At 38.7% G+C, this 22,889-nt stretch overlaps 1 protein-coding gene across 1 annotated transcript; it reads right to left on the reverse strand.

Moving 5' to 3' along the window:
• Positions 1 to 6,490: 6,490 nt before the first annotated feature.
• LOC149007360 (arginine/serine-rich-like splicing factor) lies at positions 6,491 to 18,497 on the reverse strand. The gene is made up of 2 exons (XM_089165599.1): positions 18,135 to 18,497; positions 6,491 to 7,069 (listed from the first exon to the last, which is right to left on the reverse strand). The coding sequence occupies exons 1-2, from the start codon at positions 18,375 to 18,377 to the stop codon at positions 6,884 to 6,886; spliced, it is 429 nt and encodes a 142-aa protein (XP_089021725.1). The 5' UTR covers positions 18,378 to 18,497; the 3' UTR covers positions 6,491 to 6,883.
• Positions 18,498 to 22,889: the final 4,392 nt, after the last annotated feature.

Consider the following 22,889-nt stretch of genomic DNA (forward strand, 5'->3'; position numbering starts at 1 on the left):
ACGGGAAGGTTATATGAACTTTCATTCTACGCTCCCCCAATGTTGAATATTGGTTCCACCCCTGTTGGGTATCTTCCGTGCTTCATGGAAGATCCTCAGCTTGTTAGAAAAAACTCTTGAGTCGAAGAATCAATTTGTGGATAATACCTTTTATCATGGGGTTAGGGAGACTAACCGTTGTGCAGAATATTTGGTTGGGTTACCAACTATGACTTTTGAGATTTTGCTTGATCCTCGAGCCTTGCAGAGTTGCAGGACCAACTTGAAAATCTCATTCAAGAGGAGCGATAAGGTTGTTGGGTATTTCAGAATGTAACCTTGTAATTTTTCGTATTTTACCTATTAAAGAAAAATTAACTCTAGCAATAATCAAAGAAGGAAACCCTTCCAATAACGAAAGACTTAAAGTGAAAAATTGTTCACCAAAAAAAATTTGAAAAATCACCATTGAATCAAGGTACTAATAAATGAAAGACCAAATTGTGGTTGATGATGACCTCAACCCTAATCCAACCTAACGGTAAACACTGATTCAAGACATCACCTTTAGAAGCATTTATGTATCTTTTTTAAATATATGGAATCAAAGAATCTGTTTGGGAAGTGATCATGAAAGTAAAGAAAGATGATGACGATGATAACATAGCTTTTGTTCCAAATTTTGTAAATTGAATTTGAAGTTGTCCCTCCTTGTTGGCTCCGTGCAGGTTTGTGTTTTGCTTTTTTAAGGAAATCGGAAACAAACAAACCTTAAATAATCTCCATACACTTTCATGATTCCATCCCAACAGAGATGATGCGTAAAGAGTTAATAGTGAATGGATTCCACTGCTTCAATTACCAAAAAGAGTTTGTTTTGGCAGATCAAAAAGTGATTTTCATTTGAATGGACTTTAAATTTTGGGAAAGTTATATAATTGGTCAAGAATAATTCTTGATTTTAATTTAGAAAACTATACAAAACCAATCAAAACAATTGTTTGTATCTATAAAAGTTACCAAAAAATAAACATGTTTTTTTTCACTATAGCTTCATTTTCCAGTTCTCCATTTGAAGTCAATTCAGCTAGTCCAACACTTGATTGATCAAACTAACTGGATCTTCTAATTCCTAGGATCACTCAAACACAGATCGTTAGTTGTAGGCTGATTGATGTGATCGATGATCCGCCTTCAACAATCAAGTCAATGTGGAATTTGGCAAAGAAAAACTAGAGTTACAGAGAATCTTAGAAAATTGCGAATGAGCGAGAAGATCCATTTGAAATGAAGTTGTGTTGTGTATTAGAATGTGTTACTTGTGTTTCAAGGCTTACGTTATTTATACTACCTTGTTTGTATGTTGGCTTCGCTTATGTCATTGGATCTTTCCTTCCCTTTGTATGGTCAAAATTGATTTATCGGGCTATGTTGGATCAATAGATTCCTTTCCAAGTTATCTCAACTCTTGTTTACCAAAAAAAAGTTAATCTTGATATTTTCTCACTAAAAGTCCAACAAGCGAGCTTCTGCAAGACTAATGAGTGCTAAATGGAAAAAACTTCATTTGTTGTGCACTACAGTGCAAATAGACACCAAATAATAGGTTGAAAAATCAAAAAATTACAAGCCTATTTTGGACTTTTTAAATTTAAAATCATGCTTTAAATTTCAGCTTATTGTTTGGCATCTATTTGCATTGTTGTGCACAACAGAGGATTTTTTTTTTTTTTTCCCGCCTAAATGAGGCTTACAATGTTCAAACCGACAATTTCGCGACTCGACAATGATAAAAACGAATTTTAGCCTTTGATATTTTGAATTGAGCTTTGTGGTGGAACTTTGGGTAGTAAAGTTAGTTAACATTACCAAGCCAAGCCCAATCTATCAAAGAAGGAAAAGGGGGAAGAAAAGAAGAAAAAAATGAAGATCCAACCTCAAATTTCTTGGGCTTGTTATTTTTCCAATGGCAGCCAAAGGCTAACAAGAAGACAGGCAAGCCCAACCCATTAGGAAAATGTCAGACCAAGTTAGTCCGGGAGGAAGAAACGATAGGCTCATTTTAGACACATGACCATTATCAAGTTTATATCTGACAAGCAAATGGACCATCAATTTCCTTGTAAATGTCATTTATATTTAAAGGGTCCGTATTCTTCACCTTCTCTACCTACATTTATTGCAATAGAACACCTGTTGATATTATTTATGCTTCCAAAAGCAAGTTCTACCAAATGCTTATAGAAGTGTTTCTACTCCAAAAACACTTGAAATTGCTTTTGGTTCCTCAAAACAAAAACACTTGGTAATATTTTCTACCAAAATCAAAGAGCACTAGAGACCCTGAAATAGGCCCTGGGACAACATTGGTCTTCATCAAAGCACAATCTCAGAAATATTTGAGGTTTTGATTAGTCTACCTTTAGTGAATGGGGAGAGTGTGATGCGGAATCATATTTTCAACTATGGGATGGACATGATTTTTTTTCTCGAGTTTTTGGTGAACTGAAATTTATCTAGACCAGCTTATATGCAACTTAACTAATCCTTTGGGAGTTACATGGCTATGTACAAAACTGTAATCAACAAATATTGAACCACAATTAGGAAAATGAATTAATGATCTAATCTGGAATTTCCCTCTCATCAGAGAGTCCGGATCATCTCTCCGTCGGGGGAGCACAACTCCCCCATGGCTTCCTGACCACAAAAATCAGTGGGTCCCACTGGTGAAAAAAAAAATTTTTTTTATTTCTTCCAAAAAGTGTTTTTCACCGTTGGGCCCCACTGGTTTTTGTGCTCCCCGTCGAGGTCGCTGATCCGGACTCCTCATCAGAGCTCCAAAATATGCACATTGGACTCTCACATCCCCCCAAAAATGAAATTATGATTTACCATCATAGCTTTGACAAAGCACCATGCTTCCAAAACAAACATTTCCTCTTCCAGATTGGGAATTGCAACCTTGATTTCCAGTTTTTCACACTCCATAGTTTGTCAATCAATACAAGTGAGTAGGAATCATCAATAACATCTATCAGAATTAATCCAAAACTACAAAGACACTCATTTCTTAAACACTACAAAAAAAAAAATCCAAATGCAACTCTCCTGGTTTCTTCATCTTGGGTTTGAGGAATCAAGAAAACAAAATCCCCAGAACCCATAAATCTAAGTCTCACAAATTAGAAGCTTTACTACCAAACGCATCTCAACATGTTGATGAGAAAATGGAAGAGGTAGTTCTCTTGATGAAGTAGATCCCTCTGAACCAATCGCTCCAAGTTCAAGTCACGAGGTAAGAGACCACTGTAGTAGAGTAATGTAGTAACAGAAGCCACAGGCCGATCAAGCAAAGATGAGAATAGTCTCATCAGTGAACGGAATATAACAGGAACCAGAGACTGCAAACAACAAAAACGTAAAACAAAGTTAGATATTGAATTTGATCTTCACAGAGTAACAGAAGCAGAGAGAAAGGGGAGAAAGTGAGAATGTACCATGACTGATGATGAAAATTATAATGAAGAAGAAACAAGTTATTTTCTTGACATGTTTGTTGTGTAAAGTAGTGTCAGAAGTAAGAGATGAGAGTTGGGTATTTGGTGGTGATGACTTCTGGGTTTTAGATCGAAATTTTATACCTGAAAGTCTTAGAGCTGAGGTTCTAACCTACCCTTCCAAAGCAAGAAAGTCATAGACATATACATGTATCTACCAGCACAAGGAGAGAAAGAAAAGAAGGGTCAGTGAGGCGCGACTCCAGAGACTGAGAGAGCTAATTTTTAAAATTTCTACCAGATTTCAGGAGAAGTCAAACTGTGGGCTCCGCCCAGAGCATTTGGTTGGACCAGTTAAATCTGTGGATCAGACCACATCATGGGGCTTTTCCTTATAAAACCCCACCCAATGAGCGGCCCACTGGTTTTCTTAAATTTTCCTGATAAACTCTAATTATCAGTCCATCTAATTTCATCATTTTATTGAAATACATTTAATTTTGTTTTAATTTAGATAGACAGAAATAATCATTTTCATTTATTTAATCATCGAAAATATGATTAATCCAAATTCAAGAAATTAGAAGAGCTAACGATAGACTTAAAATAACCTCAAGAGGATTGAGAAATGATATGTATAATTTAGGTCTTGTATTCTTATAACCAACCCTTTTTAGTTGAACAAGACAATTTTTTTGTTGTTGGTTATTTATAAATAAGGACAAGTCGCGGCCTTGAAGAAATTTGAACTGTGACCTGTTTACTTAGAGATACTGTTGAACCAACCTGAGAGGTATCCAATGATAAGATATTCTTTCCTTCAATCAGGGCTTTCAGTAGAAGAAAAGAAATGAGTGTCAACAAATAGGAGCAACCATGTAAAGTTTGCCATCATCAAGACTTTCCCATGCAAGATTTTATGTTGGAACAAACAAAACCAGGAAAATCGTGTAATTGTGAGAACCAACAGGAAAGTAACTGTAATTTTCATACATTTATCTGGTGGAGTAAAAATTGTGGGCGCAAGTGGTTTACACCCATCTCTCTCACAAAGCGAAAGGAAGTTCTTAAAAAACTAAAAATAAAAACCCTATAAACAGTGTCACTGGCAAGTATAGGTTAGGGGGCTTTCCCCATCCCCATTTCACTTTCTTGCAGTCTGATCCAGACCAACCATGGCTTCTGACATCTCTCCTACACGATAGTGATAATCTGTTTTGGGGAATGAATGGCAACCAAACAATGTGAATTTTCATAAATTTTGATGGCGTTGCAGTTGGAAATGCAAGACCTGAAAACCTTAAAGGGTGTTTGCTGGAATAAAAGTGGGGTGAAAAAATTCTTGAAAAAATCAATTTTTTTCTAAAAATGTATATTGTTTGATTGCTTGGGATAGAAAATTGAGAGACAAGCTTTCTTGAATCAAAGAAACTTATCTAGTGAGGTAGCAGTTTAACTTTCCCACCCCAAGACTATTTAAAACTCCACAAATTTGATGGAATTTTGTGAAAAATTTTGAAAAAGTAAAAAGTGAGATCCACCACTAATGCTTTTCCACCAAACCCTTTGGCTGCGTTTGTTTGCTGGAATAAACGTGGGGTGGGAAAAAAGGGGTGAAAATTCTTGAAAAAAGTGTAGATTTCTTACTTTTCCTTTAAATCCCAAAATGATAAATTGTTTGGTTGCTTGGGATGGGAAAGTGGGAGACAAGTTTCCTTGAATCAAAGAAATTTGTCTGCTGATGTGGCAGCCCAACTTTCCCACCCCATGTCATTTTAAAACCCCACATATTTGGTGGGACTTTGTGGGAAAGTTGTGGAAAAGTAAAAAGTGGGACCCACTCCTATCACTTTTCCACAAAACCCTTTCCTTTCCTTTCCTTCTCCCTCACCCCACTACACATGGGACCTACATGTTTTTTTTTCCCACCCCACCTTTGCAAACAAACGCAGCCTTTCCTTTCGGCTGCGTTTATTTGCAAAGGTGGGATGGGAAAAAAAAATGAACCCCATGTGTAGTGGGGTGAGGGAGAAGGAAAGGAAATGGTTTTGTGGAAAAGTGATGGTGGTAGGTCCCACTTTTTACTTTTCCAATCTTTTTCACAAAACCCCACTAAATTTGTGGGTTTTAAAATAACTTGAAGTGGGAAAGTTAGGCTGCCATATCACCAAACAAGTTTCCTTGATTCAAGAAAGCTTGTCTCTCACTTTTCCACCCAAAACAACCAAATAATCTACAATTTTAGGATATAAGGGGAAAATAACAAATCTACACTTTTTTTAAGAATTTTCCAACCCCACTTTTATTCCAGCAAACAAACGCAGCCTTCCTTTCCTTCTCTTTCACCCCACTATACACGGGGCCCACATGTTTTTTCTCACCCCACATTTGTAAACAAACGCAGCCTAAAGTTCCAATCCAATGCTAGAAACAGTTGAGAGTTTATCTGAGCAACTGGTCTTTTTCATATATGGTTTACAGCCAAATTTGAATTGAGATATTGACCAGAATATGCATTCAGGCAACTTATTATTTGAAGAATCGGTGAAATTGAATTCTCAATAATGAGGGGTTCTTGCTCATCTGGTGATTTGGGCTATAGAAACTTGAAATGAGAGTCCTGATAACACCATGGCTATAAATACTTGCAACACTACCACCATTCATGTCAAATGACACACTTGGAAGAAGAGAATCCCAGGAAACATATTTCATAAACTCAGGAAGGGAAGGCTTTGTCCCCAGGGTTTTGATCAAATAATAGTCTGTGACAGTGTCAGTGTTTCACATCAGATATCAAAATGGCCAGGCTTGAACAAGGAAACATCAAATCCAACCATTAAGCTTAAGCTACTCAAAGATCACAGGTAAAGTCGAAAAACTGGCTCTTACCATGTTTCTCCAGAAAGTTTTAAGCAGTGTAGGAAATATTTGGATCTTCGGGAGTCTTAAGCAAATTCTTCAACGACAAAAAAAAGATCGAAGGTATTATTAGTTGATGGTCAGGATAGTTATTGAAGAAGGGGTAGAAGATATTCAAAATTACACCAACAGAAATGCAATATACTGACAGATACAAGAGTTAATCTCCAGGCCGGCAGACCTCCATGCGGTTAATACATGAAGTAGCTGACAAGTATATGTATTTCATCATACTTCAGATTCATCATAATTAATTTCTAAAGCACAGCTACTAAAGAACAAAACAACCAAACAAGTTGATCACCTCGTTTTTGGAGAGGAAAAAACTGAGCTCAACACAGCAGCAACCTATAGCCTCTAACATATTTAGCCTTGAGACACCAAAAATGATATCCTCTCGTATTCAGCACCACTATTACCCTTTGCAGATGCCATTGACCAAGTGATGGTGAAGAAGATCCCAACCTGACCACTCAGATTAACTATTGTTGTTCTGGATTACCAGGATCTTCTTTCTCAGGATCCTCCTCTTCTTCCTCTTTCTTTTCTTCCTCTTCCTCATCTTCTTCTGGAGGATCTGCAGGCGATGGAGGTGGCAGTGGTGTTTTCATTGGACTGAATTGGGGGAATATATCAGGTCTACGCCCAGGCTTTGGCCTCTCCCACTCCTGCATGACATGGAAAGAGAGTTAGAGTCCAAAGTACAGAAAACTAATTTAATAGATACAAATTATTAACACATTTGCCACCAGGGAAGCATGATCTACATTACTATTCTACAAAATATACCTATTTGACCTTCCCTCAGAAGCAAGAAAAGACTAAAAAAAGAAAAAAGTAGCTAAAAGGCTCTCAAAGAGCACTTACTATGAATCTACCTCTAAATAACCGTTTTTGTACTGATATGTGATGGCCAGATGTACCCAAGTTAATTATTGAATAGACAAAAACATTTCAATCATTTACTCTTAGATTTTAGTTGCCAGTCACAATCACATGGTTACATCTAGATTATATTTATAAACATAACTTTTATCCATCTAATCTTTCTATCGTGGAAAAGACGTATAACTATAATTAAGAAGTGCATACGTTGTCCTGGGTATAAAAATAACTCAAGATGTCCAAACTAAGGAAGTAGATGTGATGTGTCAAACCAACTCCTGATTTTGCAAGATCTATCTATTAACAAAAAAGATAAGTGTTTTTAAAGAGATCAAATTTCTGACTAAGCAGAGCGAAAGATATCCAGTTCCAAATTACTTTTTCTGGATGATGAAAATAGTTTACAAGCCATATGACTTCCACACCAGACTTCATGGAGGAAATTCCCAGTTTGGGCATACTTGAAACCCTCCGAAACCAATGCAATTTTGCTTCAGTCATTGCTAATACGTACAAGTCCTGCAGCTATTTCAACTTCACAAGAATAGATCCATCCACCAAAACGTAAAAAACCCAAGCAGATGTTTTTAGGACTAGATTAGTGGTCCCAGGGAGAACTAGAATTGGGAAATTTAAAGGTAGAAGGGTTCAATAACAGGATCATAGAAATAAAGAACTTAAAATCAGACTGATATGCAGAAGTTATTGTATGAGGATGAATATCCATCTCAATTGATCATCTAGAAACTGCATGAAGAACAATGTTAGGGTCAGGCTTAGAACGGTTCCACCCCGTCAGTCCTTTGAATTTTACCTACCAATAGCATCATGATCAGCTCAGGTGCTGACCCACCCTTTAAAAATTTGAACTCCCAGATATCTGGGTGAGAACTTACATTATGAATATTGAGCACCTTCTTTGGTCTATTTCTTCAAAGCATTCGGGCTTTTAATCTCAGGTTGAATGCTTGCCCAAAATAAGCTAAACACTAATCTTAAAAACCCTTCTGGTGTTCACTTCTTCAAAACCAGTGTCTGGTGTTGACCCCTTCAAAACCAGCATCAATGAAAATAAAGGGCGAATATTGAAATAGAAGAAACAATTAAAAACAGATTCAAAACTGAATCAAAAACCAGAATACGATTGCCGCTATCTATCGAGTTGAAAGTAGTCTTTAAATAGACTTACAATGACTAATAACTGAAAATAAAAACTAAGCTAGAAAATAGGTAAGCAACTGAATTTGAGAGAAAAATAGGAATGTTAATGTGAGAGTTTTCTTCCAACGGCACTCTTCCAACAAACCTATTTGCAAGGGCTTCAACAACTTCAAACGGCTCTACTTGACCATGTTAGTATCCTATTTTGTTGGAGCACTTCTCAACACTTCCCCTTGCTCCAAAATCACACACACCCAACAAAGACCTCAGATATTCGTGTTTATTTCTTGGCAAAGGTTTTGTCAAAATATCAGCTGCTTGTTCTTCAGTGTTGCAATACTTAAGAACTATCTTTCCTTCAGCAACAAGTTCTCTAATAAAATGCACCCTTATATCCACATGCTTAGTTCTACCATGATACATGGGATTTTTTGACATGGCTATTGCTGATTGATTGTCACAATTGATTTTTGTTGCCTCGTTTTGCTTCTGACCAAGCTCTTCTAGCACTCTTCTCAACCAAACACCTTGACACACTGCTGCAATTGCTGCCATATATTCTGCCTTTGATGAGGATAATGCAACAGTTGCTTGTTTCTTTGAGCTCCATCAGACTACTCCTGAACCAAGGCTGAAAACGTGACCTGAGGTGCTTCTTCTATCTTCTAAGCAACCAGCCCAGTCCCTATCTGTATATCCAACCAGCTCACATTGCTTCAAGTGTTCATACCAAAGTCCAAAATCAAGTGTACCTGCCACATAATGTAGAATACGTTTTGCAGCTCCAAAATGATGCTTTGAAGGAGAATGCATGAACCTGGAAATTAAACTCAATGAATAGGAAATATCAGGTCTAGTGTGAGTTAAATAAACTAATCCACCTACTAGACTCCTGAAGTGATGTTCATTTGTTGGTCCTGTGCCATCTTCTAGTTGGAATTTCTCATTCATATTCGTTGGCGTGTATGCTTCCTTACATCCCAACATATGGAACCTCTTCAACAAATCCGTAGCATACTTCTTTTGTGAGATGAAGATGCCCCCTTTCACCTGCTTCACTTCTATTCCAAGAAAATAATGCAACAATCCTAAATCTGACATTTCAAACTCATTCTTCATACTTGCTCTAAACTTATCGACCAAAACTGATAATGAGCTCATATATATCATATCGTCTACATAGAAGCTAACAAATAGAGCATCATTACCTTCCCTTTTGATGTACAATGCGGGTTCACTTTTGCTCCTTTCAAAGCTCTTGGGGCTTGTTTTAATCCATAAAGTGCCTTCTTTAACTTGTATACCTTCATTCCTTTATTTTGAATTTCAAATACTATAGGTTGTGTTACATAGACCTCCTCCTCTAACTCACCATTAAGAAAGGCTGATTTAACATCAAATTTAGTTTGATAAACTAACCAACCCAATTGTGCAGCAAGGGCTAAGAGAGTTCTTACAGTTTCAAAGCGAGCAACCGGTGAGAATGTATCTTCGTAGTCTATGCCTTGCTGTTGAGAATACCCCTTTGCCACCAATCGCACTTTGTGCTTTTGAATGCTTCCATCTACATTGTACTTGGTTCTGAACACCCACTTCAAGCCAATTGCTTTCTTATTTTCAGGCAATTCAACTAGCTCCCATGTGTCATTCTTTCTAATTGCATTTAATTCTTCCTCCATAGCTTGCTTCCATTTTGCTTTTCTGATTGCTTCTTCAAAGGAATTCGGTTATGCTACATAAAACGCTTGTGTAGATGCATTAATGCCAGCAAGGATCTTGTAGCCTCGTGGTCCTTCTTCGTCAATTGAGCTTGATGACTCTAAAGGTGATTTGCTTGTTGAAGGCGTAGTGGGTGGTGTTGAGACATTCGAACTACCAAGTGACGGAGTTTGTGGTTGACTATCAACTTGGTCTTGCTCTTCATCTACTGTGTTGTCTTGTTCTTCCAACAAGAAGTGTTCCAAATCAAACTCCTTATGAATTATGGACAGGTAGAAGACCAGGTAAGCCACTTAAAGATTTTTGGAAGTGTTGCTTATACTTTAATCAACTCTCAGATTCGTAGCAAACTTGATGACAAAGCCATAAAGTGTGTATTTGTTGGTTATAGTATCTATTCAATCCTGAGAGTGGGAAGATCATCATCAATAGAAATGTCATATTTAATGAAGAAGGTCGTTGGACGTGGTATGAAGACACTAAAGGAATGATTCGCCTTCAAGAAACAACCATGTTGGAAGAACATGACAACACAGTAGATGAGGAGCAAGACCAAGTTGATAGTCAACCACAAATTCCGTCACTTGGTAGTTCGAATGTCTCAACACCACCCACTACGCCTTCAACAAGCAAATCACCTTCAGAGCCATCAAGCTCAACTAACGAAGAAGGACCACGAGGCTACAAATCCTTGTAGGACATCTCTGCATCTACACAAGCGTTGTATGTAGCAGAACCGAATTCCTTTGAAGAAGCAATCAGAAAAGCAGAATGGAAGCAAGCTATGGAGGAAGAATTAAATGCAATTAGAAAAAATGACACATGGGAGCTAGTTGAATTGCCTAAAAATAAGAAAGCAATTGGCTTGAAGTGGGTGTTCAGAACCAAGTACAATGCAAATGGAAGCATTCAAAACACAAAGCTCAACTGGTGGCAAAGGGGTATTCTCAACAGCAAGGCATGGACTACGGAGATACATTCTCACCAGTTGCTCCCTTTGAAACTGTAAAAACTCTCTTAGCCCTTGCTGCACAATTGGGTTGGTTAGTTTATCAATTTGATGTTAAATCAGCCTTTCTTAATGGTGACTTAGAGGAGGAGGTCTATGTAACACAACCTACAGGATTTGAAATTCAAAATGAAGAAATGAAGGTATACAAGTTAAAGAAGGCACTTTATGGATTAAAACAAGCCCCAAGAGCTTGGTATGGAAAGATAGACTCCTACTTCATCAAGAATGGTTTTGAAAGGAGCAAAAGCGAACCCACATTGTACATCAAAAGGGAAGGTAATGATGCTCTATTTGTTAGCATCTATGTAGATGATATGATATATATAAGCTCATTATCAATTTTGGTTGATAAGTTTAGAGCAAGTATGAAGAATGAGTTTGAAATGTCGGATTTAGGATCGTTGCATTATTTTCTTGGAATAGAAGTGAAGCAGGTGAAAGGGGGGGCATCTTCATCTCACAAAAGAAGTATGCTACGAATTTGTTGAAGAGGTTCCATATGTTGGGATGTAAGGAAGCATACATGCCAATGAATATGAATGAGAAATTGCAACTAGAAGATGGCACAAGACCAGCAAATGAACATCACTTCAGGAGTCTAGTAGGTGGATTAATTTATTTAACTCACACTAGACCTGATATTTCCTATTCAATGAGTTTAATTTCCAAGTTCATGCATTCTCCTTCAAAGCATCATTTTGGAGTTGCAAAATGTATTCTACGTTATGTGGCAGGTACACTTGAATTTGGACTTTGGTAAGAACACTTGAAGCAATGTGAGCTGGTTGGATATACAGATAGTGACTGGGCTGGTTGCTTAGAAGATAGAAGAAGCACCTCAGGTCACGTTTTCAGCTTGGTTCAGGAGTATTCTCATGGAGCTCAAAGAAACAAGCAACTATTGCATTATCCTCATCAGAGGCAGAATATATGGCAACAACTGAAGCAGCGTGTCAAGGTGTTTGGTTGAGAAGAGTGCTAGAAGAGCTTGGTCAGAAGCAAAACGAGGCAACAAAAAATTATTGTGACAATCAATCAACAATAGTCATGTCAAAAAATCCTGTGTATCATGGTAGAACTAAGCATGTGGATATAAGGGTGCATTTTATTAGAGAACTTGTTGCTGAAGGAAAGATAGTTCTTAAGTATTGCAACACTGAAGAACAAGCAGATGATATTTTGACAAAACCTTTGTCGAGAAATAAACACGAATATCTGAGGTCTTTGTTGGGTGTGTGTGATTTTGGAGCAAGGGGGAGTGTTGAGAAGTGCTCCAACAAAATAGGATACTAACCTAGTCAAGTAGAGCCGTTTGAAGTTGTTGAAGCCCTTGTAAATAGGTTTGTTGGAAGAGTGCCATTGGAAGAAAACTCTCACGTTAACATTCCTATTTTTCTCTCAAATTCAGTTGCTTAACTATTTTCTAGCTTAGTTTTCTGTTTTGAATGCCCACGTCTTTTATTTTCAGTTATTAGTCATTGTAAGTCTATTTAAAGACTACTTTCATCTCAATAGATAGCAGCAATCATATTCTGGTTTTTTATTCAGTTTTGAATCTGTTTTTAGTTGTTTCTTCTATAGGGGGCGACCCCGTGCCAAAGGCTTCCGCACAAGCAAAGTGGGGGGGGGGGGGGGGTTTCCTACGTAGTCTTACTCCCACCAATTTTTGCTGAGAGGTTGTTTCGATGACTTGACCTCGGGGCTACAATCATGGTACCTTGTGTCGTTGATTTATCGCCGACACAGGGCGATTTTTCGCCATGTTGCTGGGGGGCGACACGAAACCCCCCAACGACACCGATTTTACATTAAGTCGCCGACTTATCGGCATATATCGCCAATTGGGCGACATTCCGTCGAAGTTTCATCGACTCCGGCGGAAGCTGAGACAAAAACAGACCAACAGAGATGGTGGGCGAGCCTTAGGGGCCATTCCAGCGGCGATGCCACTTGTGTATCCGGTATCCCAGAGTGGAGGCAGGGAGATGTACTTGCCGGCGGCGATGGAGGCTGTGTGGGTGCCGAGACCATCGGAATCTCTGGGAGAATGGTATTCAGACCATTGGTGGCCTCAGCGATTGCAGAGAAACCTAGCTCCGATGTTCTGCGAAGTCGACCGAAAACCTTCCATCACCATCGACAAACAAAGAACGAGAGAGAGATAAAGAAAACCCAAGAACCTTCATCACCACCGGCAAACAAAGAACGAGAGAGAGAGAGAGATAAAGAAAACCCGAGAACCTTCATCACCACCGGCAAACCAAGAACGAGAGAGAGAGAGAGAGAGAGAGAGAGAGAGAGAGAGAAAACCAAGATAAAGGGCATTTTGTTTGTTGTGTTCACGTGTGACTATCAGTTTTTTATTTTTAAATATTTAATGGGTAGAAAATGTTGAGTAAAGATGTCCCATCAAATTCGTAAAGAGTGATATTTCAAATATTTTAAGTTTTTAACTCGTTTTCATTAATTGATAGGATATGCGGCGATATGTTGCCGTGTCGGTGGTGTCGCCAGCCACCAACACGGTGACTTGGTCCAACATGTCAAAACCTGGCTACAATTGTGGTCCACCAACCCTTGAGCCAAGGCACGGTCTCCTACAAATGATAAATGGGAAGGGATGAAGAACTTACGCAAGGTTCTTCCTCAACTTATGCAGTCCAGAGCATAGCACATCTGCTGAATAACTAACATTATGGGCCAATTGTTAAAGGCCTCTTTCAACACCAGAAAACATTCAACAGGCCCATCAACCATTAACTGATAACTTTGTTGACACACAGATTTTTCAAATCCAACCAACCCATCTTCAATGTGTACCTTCTTTCCCCCCCCCCCCCAACTACATTGCATTTTTATTTTGGGCCAGAAATGTTATTCACTAATGTTCTAAAGGGTTTATTGTTGGAGAAGTAACGACCGAGAGTATTGATGCTGCAAAAGTAATTATTACGGAGTTATTTTCCTACCTTGGTTCCATTTTGGGTTTAAATATACTGTATATGGAGAGGAAACATAAGAAATTGAGAAGAACAAATGAAAGTATGAAAGCCTATCCAAGCCAGGAATCAAAATAGATTTGAAATGAGAAGAGAAAAAAAAGGGGGGGGATTAGAGACGGCTCAATGAATGAACTGCCTAGGAATTTGCCCGTCAGCTCTTTGAGAATTGTCCAAATTAAGTTAAGAGTACAAATAAGTTGTTTTTTTCTTTTCTCTTTCCTTTTCAGGGTAGGAAGAATATACAATTCTCGGGATGAATCCAAGATGGTGTAAAGCAAAGAGTAGTAAACCAAGGTGGTGCAACGCAAAGGGGAATAAATTCAAGATGATGTGAAGCAAAGATGATATTCTTTCCTGTCTATCTTTTCCTTCTGATTCTCCCTTGTCATCATCATCTAACCAACACCTTTCTGATAAACTCTATTTCTACTGCAGTAAGTGATAACCCTATATCTACAGTAAATTATCCATGTTTGATCCTCAAATAAATTGTTGTTTCTTACTTCCATCTTATTCCTCCCAACATTCACTTACAGTTCTTAGGAGCCTTCCATGTTTTCCCATATATAGCAATTCATAACCATAATATATCATACTTTGGTTTAAATGGGACTAGATTGTGGTTCCTCAAACCAGCCGTCTAATACTTCTCCCCCACCCCCACCTCCCTAGAAGTTCCAGATAATGTCAACAACTAAAGTCAGATAAACCTCCTTGCATTAATGAATCATCACTATGATATGGTGATACTCTCATCTAACTTTAATAACCCAGAAGGCAATGACACATTCAAAAAGCAATGACATTGGGCCAGAGATGTCCTGGATCCACCCAATGAACACATACCAATGTATTTCAGATGAGATAGCAGAAACTAAATACTGAAGTGGTTGAAACTTGAAACCAAAGCTTTATTGACGTAGTTCTAGACTGGAAGGAATCCACAGAAGCCAGTAACCAGAATATGGAATTGGTAAATTTGGTTAAGACAAAACTAGGGATAGGGTTTCACATGTATGTCAAGTGGGTGTAGGAGAATCTAATCATGAAAAATGCTGATGCTTTGAGCTTCCTTCCATAAAAGTAGTCTAGTTGAATTATTCCAAACCCAATTCTTCTTTATTTAATCTTCTATGCATCTAATTTTCCCAACCCTAACAACAACAACAATAAGCCTTGTCCCAACTAAATGGGGTCAGCTACATGGATTCTTTGCCTTCCAACCAGTTCTCACCACTTCTCTTAAGGTTATCTTAGGTCTGCCTGTAGCTCTTCTAGTCCCTTCAATCTGGATTATATCACTTCTTTGTACAGGGGCATTTATAGGTTCCGTTGAACATGGCCATGCTACCTCAAACGACTTTCTCGAAGCTTATCACTTATGGGAGCAACTCCCAAACCCACTCTAATATGATCATTCCTTATCTTATCCTCCCTAGTTTTGTCACTCATCCATCTTAGCATCCTCATTTCTTCTACACTGGGTTTATCTATATGATTCTTTTTTAACAACACAACACTCTACACCATACATCAGTTGGTCAAACAACGGTCCTATAAAATTTTTCCAACCCTAAGTTTCTTCTTATTTTTTTTCCTTTATATAAATTTTTGTTTTCCTTAAACGCTAGCCATTAAAACCTATTTCCATCTCAAACTAACCATTAGAATCTAATACAAATCCACCCTATAGACCACACCTATCATACTCTTCTTCTAATCATCCAAAATCCAAACTTATAACCATCCTTCTTGATTTTCGTACTTGCCAAAAAAACCCATGGTTCAAACTTAAATCTACACCAATCTAACCATTAGAATGGTCCCAAGATCATCCCTATATACCATTACCTGAGCTTTCTCCAAGTTCCACTCCAACCCAATAACCTTTCATCCTATATCTCAAGATTATACCCATCCATCTATACACCTCATTACTCTAAATCTCTCCAAAACTATCCAAACACTATAACCATGTTTTTATATGACCCAACCAAATACCCCAAAATGCTAATCTTTAAAACCTATCCTTCCAAATTAAGATTTTAAATTTCCCGCCCCTAATTGATCCTCTTCAATCCAGGGCTGCATCAGTTATCAGTTTTTGTGATTTAGTTATTTAGATAAGGAAGGAGTCATTGAAGTAATGGTTGTAATCAAGTAGGAGTGGTATGTGTAACAACTATACAGCCACCCCTATTTATTTGCTAATAAATGACAAAGGTAAGTATCGAGTCCTCTAAAACTGTCTATTGGGAGAGATGCCCGGCAAACTCCCAGTTACGAAATTCCATTCTCTAACAACTATGTAATACCCATCTTCTTTTCTTCCCTTAGGACAACCAAGCATCCAAACCATGCAAATATTAGATTCCATAGCTTTCATTCCCCCAAAAAAAAAAAAATCCATATCAGAAAGTACTTTAATGGTTTATTTCTGGCAGCCAGTGGAAGATGGGCTAATAAAATGGTGCAACAAGAACAGGGATCTCCATATGGCCAAATTCTAATTTTTGGGTTGTTCATAGTGGAACAGGCATCTAGATACTGCCAACAGTCTGTATCCACAAAAATGAAAAAACAGAAACAGAAAAAGAGTTCATTCTAAGACAGCAGGCAACCAGGAATTTAACCCCTCCCCCCCCCCCCACAAAAAAAAAAAAAGCACTTAGGTCGTGGAAATTTGTCTTGCACTGATCGATATGGATGAAACTAATATAGTAATGAAGACAGAAAACGAAAATAACAACAAAGCAAAGACAATATTTACATGGTTCGACATGGTTGCAACGTCCACAGGGTAATCTCAAGGAACCAATTCACTAATCAAACAAAAATTACAATGCCACACACCTCACTCACACTGTATGTGGGACCTAATCAAAAAGAATCTCACTCTGACAATATTACCCTCACAACTCTACCCACAATGATAGGAAAAATACCAAAAGGCAATACGCCAAAGAAACCCTACTAGTGATAACCCAACCCACTTAGAAAATGCACTCAATAGAGAACCCCTCCTCTGACACCCTTCACACCCTTACACTCAAATTACATAGTGTTTTGTGATGCTTTGAAGGCAAAACTCAATCTCTATTCATAGGTGAAGCAGGAGAGGGGAACCAAGGAAATGGATAACATTAATTAGAAACACTATTCATCTTGTATAAAAAAGTGTAAAACCTCACTTCCTTCACCTATAAATAGAGGTTGAGTTTTGCCTTCAAAACATTACAAAACACTCAATATATTTGACTGTAAAGGAGTGGGTGTTAGAGAATGGGTTCTATATTGAGTGTATTTTCTAAGTGGGGTGCGTTATCAGTAGAAGGAATTCCTTAGTATATCATCTTCTGGTATTTTTGTTTTTATCATTGTGGGTAGAGTGGTAAGGATAATACTGTCGAGTAAGAATTCTTGTGTTGAGTGGGTCCACAAGTGAAGTGTGAACATTGTAATTTCTCCCTAATTAGTAAACTAATTCCATGAGATTGCCCCGTGGTGCCAAACCACGCAGCAGCACGCAAATATTTTGTTTTTGCTTTTTTGTTAGGACGAATTTCCCCCACAGCACTTCCTAATTTTTTGTGGTCTCATTAGTCTTAATGAGCATTCAATACATAGGGTTTTATCTTGATTTCGAGCAGAGAGCATACAATCAAGGTAAAAAGGGAAGAATTAAGCTCGAGTTACTGCTTTACTGTCCTATTTGGATCCAAATGACATAAATCAACTACACTGTCTGCAGCGTTAAAATGAAACTTATGCTACCGCAACATTTAGTCAACCACATTAAAATTCTTAGCAACTTCATGGGGCAACCGAATATATATTCGTTCACTTATATCCGCTGAATTGATCAAAACAGAAAGGAAGAAAAAAAAAAAAAAAAAAAAACTAAACCTTAAACAACAATGAGCAACAAACAGGAGAACTAGGGGGATAACTCACGATGGGGAAATCGAGAGGGGAACGGCGGGTCATCTTCTCTTCTTCGGGAGCCATGCATACAACCTGGTTCCTATTAGAGCTCATAACTCTCCTTTTAGACACCAACAATGGCATAGAAACAAGACTGCGTCCACCTAGCATCGGCGAGACGACGCAACAATTCACCGACGACATCGATTTCCCCGATGAAGAAACTGCTCTCGAATTTGAAGCAATAGGCACCGAAAGACACAACGATGCCATACGCTCCACTCTCTCCCTCCTTCTCTCTGGTTCTCTACCTACCGCTGCCTCTCAATCCCTCAGGAGGAACTGCTGCGTTCTCTTCTTCCAGCACAGCAGCAGCCTTTTCTAAACCCCTCGAATCCCAAACAATCACCAACCGCCTTCTCATCTAGCTGATAGATTACCCGCATGGCCGTATCTGCATTTGCAATTACGAAGATGCCCTCGCTGAGGTGAAGCACTTGCACCACGGCCTCCGAATTACCGATTTACCGTGAAATGGAGGAGTAGTAGGAGGATTTTGCTTGGGAGCAATGCTTACGTGGCACTGTTCCAAGCAGTGAACATCCAAGATTTAAAGTTAAGAGTTAGATTAAATCTATACTGTTTATTATTTACATGTGCATTAAACACTAACTTCAGTGACAATAAACTGTTTTTACTTCAAACAAAACGAACCATATGGGTTCAACTGGACCAAACCAAAGTTAGTTTTCATTCAAGCACCAAAGCGCCTGAAATTCTGCCTCCACCGCCAAACTTTCCCCTGACATCATCCCTCACGAGCTTAGAGGAATCCTTGAAGAGCCTCTTGGAAATGTGAATAAGAAATTGACTCACCCTTTTAGTACTCTTGGACATGTGGTCAAGGGTATGCTAACAGCTTGAGGGAAAGATGAGAATAGTGGGTCAACAAATCTCCTTCAGATTGAAGCTCCTTCACTCGATGTTCTCAAAATACCGGAGCATCTACCTGTAGGCTTACCAGTTATGGGTTTAAATGATAAAGATGACCGGATCTTGTCTTCTTTTGGTTTTCAAGGGAAAGCTTGAGATAATATCTCAAACTCTTTTATGAAGGAAGGATCAGGAACTCATATGCCCTTGATTCTAATGAAACCAGAGGCATTTCTGCTGCAACAGTAATTTGTTTACATTTAATTAGTCTGTTGGCGAAGATCATGTAGAACTAATAGCATTTGATTTTGGTAGAACTAAGAGTTTTCCTGATGCAAGGTCAGCTTAGGCAGGGCTTGATCCGGCCGGTTCAAGGATGAACTCGGCATCGCTGTCTTCTTCACTGAGAGGTGGGAATTCTCAGGTGATTCCTGTGAAATCTGTTGGGTATGAGGTGTTCTTGTTGCTATTGCAGTTCTACACTGGGATCCACAGAAAATAAGTGGGATCGATTTGGGTTAAAATTTTCAAGTGGGAAATTTTCTATTTGATGTCTTTGAAATCTATTATCCTTTGACGAAGTGGGTGAGTTGGATTTCAATTAGCAATCAAACTTTTTTCCCATCGTTTTCTTTAGGATATGATAATTTATGATCTCATGGCCATTTGGAGTTTTTCTGAACTGGATTTTCTATGGATCTCCTCTTTTTTTATTTTTTTTCCCTTCTAAAAAGAGTGCAATATTTTTGTGTTGTGTTGTGGGTTTCTCCTGTTATTCTTCTTCTACTGCTGCTTCTGCTTATAGGAAAAAAAAAAACCATGTTCTTCTTCATCTTCTTTTTTTGCTGTTGCTTTTGTTTTAGAGAAAAAAAAACCATGTTCTTCTTCTCCTCCTGTTGCTTCTAGCGAAAAAATGATTTGGGGTTTGTTTTGGTTGAAAAGAGGTCTTGAATTTTTTAAATCTTGCAGGTGTACCGGATTTTCCAGTCCCACCAACACCATCACCGCTTGGTCCCGACACGGCGACATTGCCGGATAAGTTCCACCACCACCGGCTAAGGTCGTACCACCCTTGAATGAAAACTAATGTTGGTTTGGTCCAGTTGAAACCCATATGGTTCGTTTCGTTTGAAGCAAAAACGGTTTATTGTGACTTAAGTTAATATTTAATGCACATGTTAATAATAAACAGTATAGATTTAATCTAACTCTTAACTTTAAATCTTGGACGTTCACTGTTTTAGGAAGCCTCGGAGCACTTCCAAGCAAAATCCGTAGTAAGATGGTTAGGAACCTGACTTCTCAGTGGAGAGGTCATGGGTTCAACTCCTATCCCCATATGTAATATCCCTATCCCTATATATAAAAAGCGCCTTTGTACCCAAAAAAATAGCTACAGTTCGCCGAACTGATGAAATCAGCCAGATTTCGACTACCATTTCAGGAGTATTTTTTGTCATTTTGAGCCCAACTTTGATGCTTACCCTAATTTAATGTCAATATGTGGTAAATTTGAATTATTTCCTATAAATTCTTCCATTTAAATTCTCCTACCTAGCCACATTTAATAATTTTTTTTTATGAGGTTCATTCGGGCCACCTTACGTGCACCACGATTACATCCTCAAGGGAGCTTTTATATAATTAATGCCGCCGAATGGATGCGAACCCAAGACCTCCCCTAGGGAGGTTGGGCTTTTAACCGCTTTACTAACCCATACCTTCCAAGCCATCGGTTGTTTCATCCCAATCGCCTGACTGGAAGGGCTCATAATAAGGAAAAATTTACATCAAACCAAGTTCAGCCACAGTCGGGTTAAGGATGTTGGTCGGGACCGGTTCAAGGGTCGAACTAGTGAGTAGCGTAAGCACGAAGAAACCCGACAGTTATAGGAAGAAACGTGCTCCCATCAAATTCGAGATACATGATCGTGCCACCAAAGGTAACTACTACTAAGTCCAAAAGAGGGGGGAAACCCTAGGATAGAACAACCATTAGGGAGGAAGGTGAATGCATCTAAAGGTCCATAATAACAGGTAAAATCTATATAAACTAAATGATTGCACACAGGGAAGGTAATTGAATCGTTTCCCTCCATTAATTCATTCAATTAAAGCTCTGCATCAAGCCAAAGTTTTGTGGTGTTCCAATTGCTTATTTAACCTTCGGAGGTGGCTACGCAACCGCATGGGCTGACAGTTAGCCCACGTTTGACGTCTGTTTTGCAAGAATCTGAAGGCTAAACAATTTTTGGATGCATCAAAAACCATTTCCACTTCACATGCTTGATTGTAAAGTGAGCTACTATCTCAGTGAGGATGGCAATAGATGTTCACATAATTTTGAAGAATTCGTTCTACCAAGGGTAAGTGAAAGAATTAGAGCTCAGCCTCTACCCTCTCCTACTAAGGGTAGGATCTCATGAAATGGAAGCCTACCCCAAATATTATTCTTTCAATTGCCTATAAAGGTGTGGCATTGAGAAAACAGGTACCATTGATGGATGGGTTTGGAGAAAAAATTGGGAGAAGGTTTGGAATCTAAATCTTCCCAGCAGATGTAGTAGTTTTATTTGGTTTGCCTCCAAGAATTGCCTAATACTATCGAGAGAAAGAAATATTTACAGATCCAAGACAATGATAATGTAGTTTATGCATGACTCACATTGAACATACTTTGCATATTTTTAGAGATTGCACGTTTGCCAAAAGCTTCTAGTATGTATTTGTTAACTCTAACCACTATAGGTGGTTCTTTTGTTTGTTCAGGAACTGAATGGTTCAAAAAGGCAATATTTGTGGGAATGTGCCTGATGCGTCCAAAAAACGTTAAGCCTCCGATTCTCTTGGTTATGGCCTGCAAAAAAAGAGTTAGACGTGGTCCGACCGTGGGGCTCGGGAGGCCACCTCCGAAGCTTAAGTCAATAACTGGATTGTATCACGAAGGCTCTGGCTAATTGCAGAGCCTAAGAATGAATACTTAATTAGGAAACGATTTAGATACCTGAGAGGTAGTGTGTCATTGGTTTAGACTTTACCTTCAATTCTCAATCGTTGAGTAAGTTCTCGGTCTCTTTCGGTGGCCGTCCGAACATAGGGTTTCTCCTTAGATATTCGGGGACGCAAGTAGTTACCAATCTCAGCACAATTCCCTCACCTCTTACAAATCAACTTCATCTTCAGTAAAGTTAGGGAGGTCGTATCGAACTGGTAACTGAAGTGCAACGCCCTTATGATTATTTAAATTAGGTTTTGGTGGGACCTGGTTATGGTCTAACCAGGATGAAGATTGTGAATCCAATCCAATGGGTTCGGTGCAATTTTCCTCATGTCATTTGCCCCACAGGCCAAGCGTTCGAGCAACATCGTGGAATGCTTGGTTTGGTTTGGTATCTTCACCTATCATGAGTGAATACAAGATATCTTTGTATTTAATGCTCCTGACATCTCTTTCCAGCGAGGTGTCGTTGAGCCACTCTGACGCTTCATTGCTTGTGTGTGTGTGCCAAGTGGCTGTCAGGGAGGTGCAAACATCACATCCTGTCGTTTAAACCATCATGTCTTAAGTTTTTATCATCATGGCGAAGGTTTTTGACCCATCAATGATTACAAACCATTGATGTTTTGCCAATCGTTCTATCTTTTCCCTCGAATCGGTGCGTGCCCCTATCCGTCGATTGAATTCAATCTCGCTTGTTCATTCGTATTTTGAATCTATAAAAGGTTCCTCACGCCTCATTTCCTCTTTTCACTTCTCTGCTTTCCTGTGTCAAAAAACCTTTGCCATTAAGTTCTCCAACTTGCATTCTTGCAAGTCTACAATTTCAACCTGTGCGATTCAAGTCCTGTCCT

This window comes from Hakea prostrata, chromosome 8 (genome assembly GCF_041222555.1).
Source record: "Hakea prostrata isolate BN-2017 chromosome 8, UWA_Hpros_2, whole genome shotgun sequence".
NCBI lineage: Eukaryota > Viridiplantae > Streptophyta > Magnoliopsida > Proteales > Proteaceae > Hakea > Hakea prostrata.

Excerpts from the sequence above, each read along its gene's own strand:
- LOC149007360 (XM_089165599.1), bottom strand. The coding sequence starts at position 18,377 with ATGGCATCGTTGTGTCTTTCGGTGCCTATTGCTTCAAATTCGAGAGCA. Across the intron at positions 7,070-18,134 it reads CCCCTCTCGATTTCCCCATC|GAGTGGGAGAGGCCAAAGCC; the intron begins GTGAGTTATCCC and ends CATGTCATGCAG.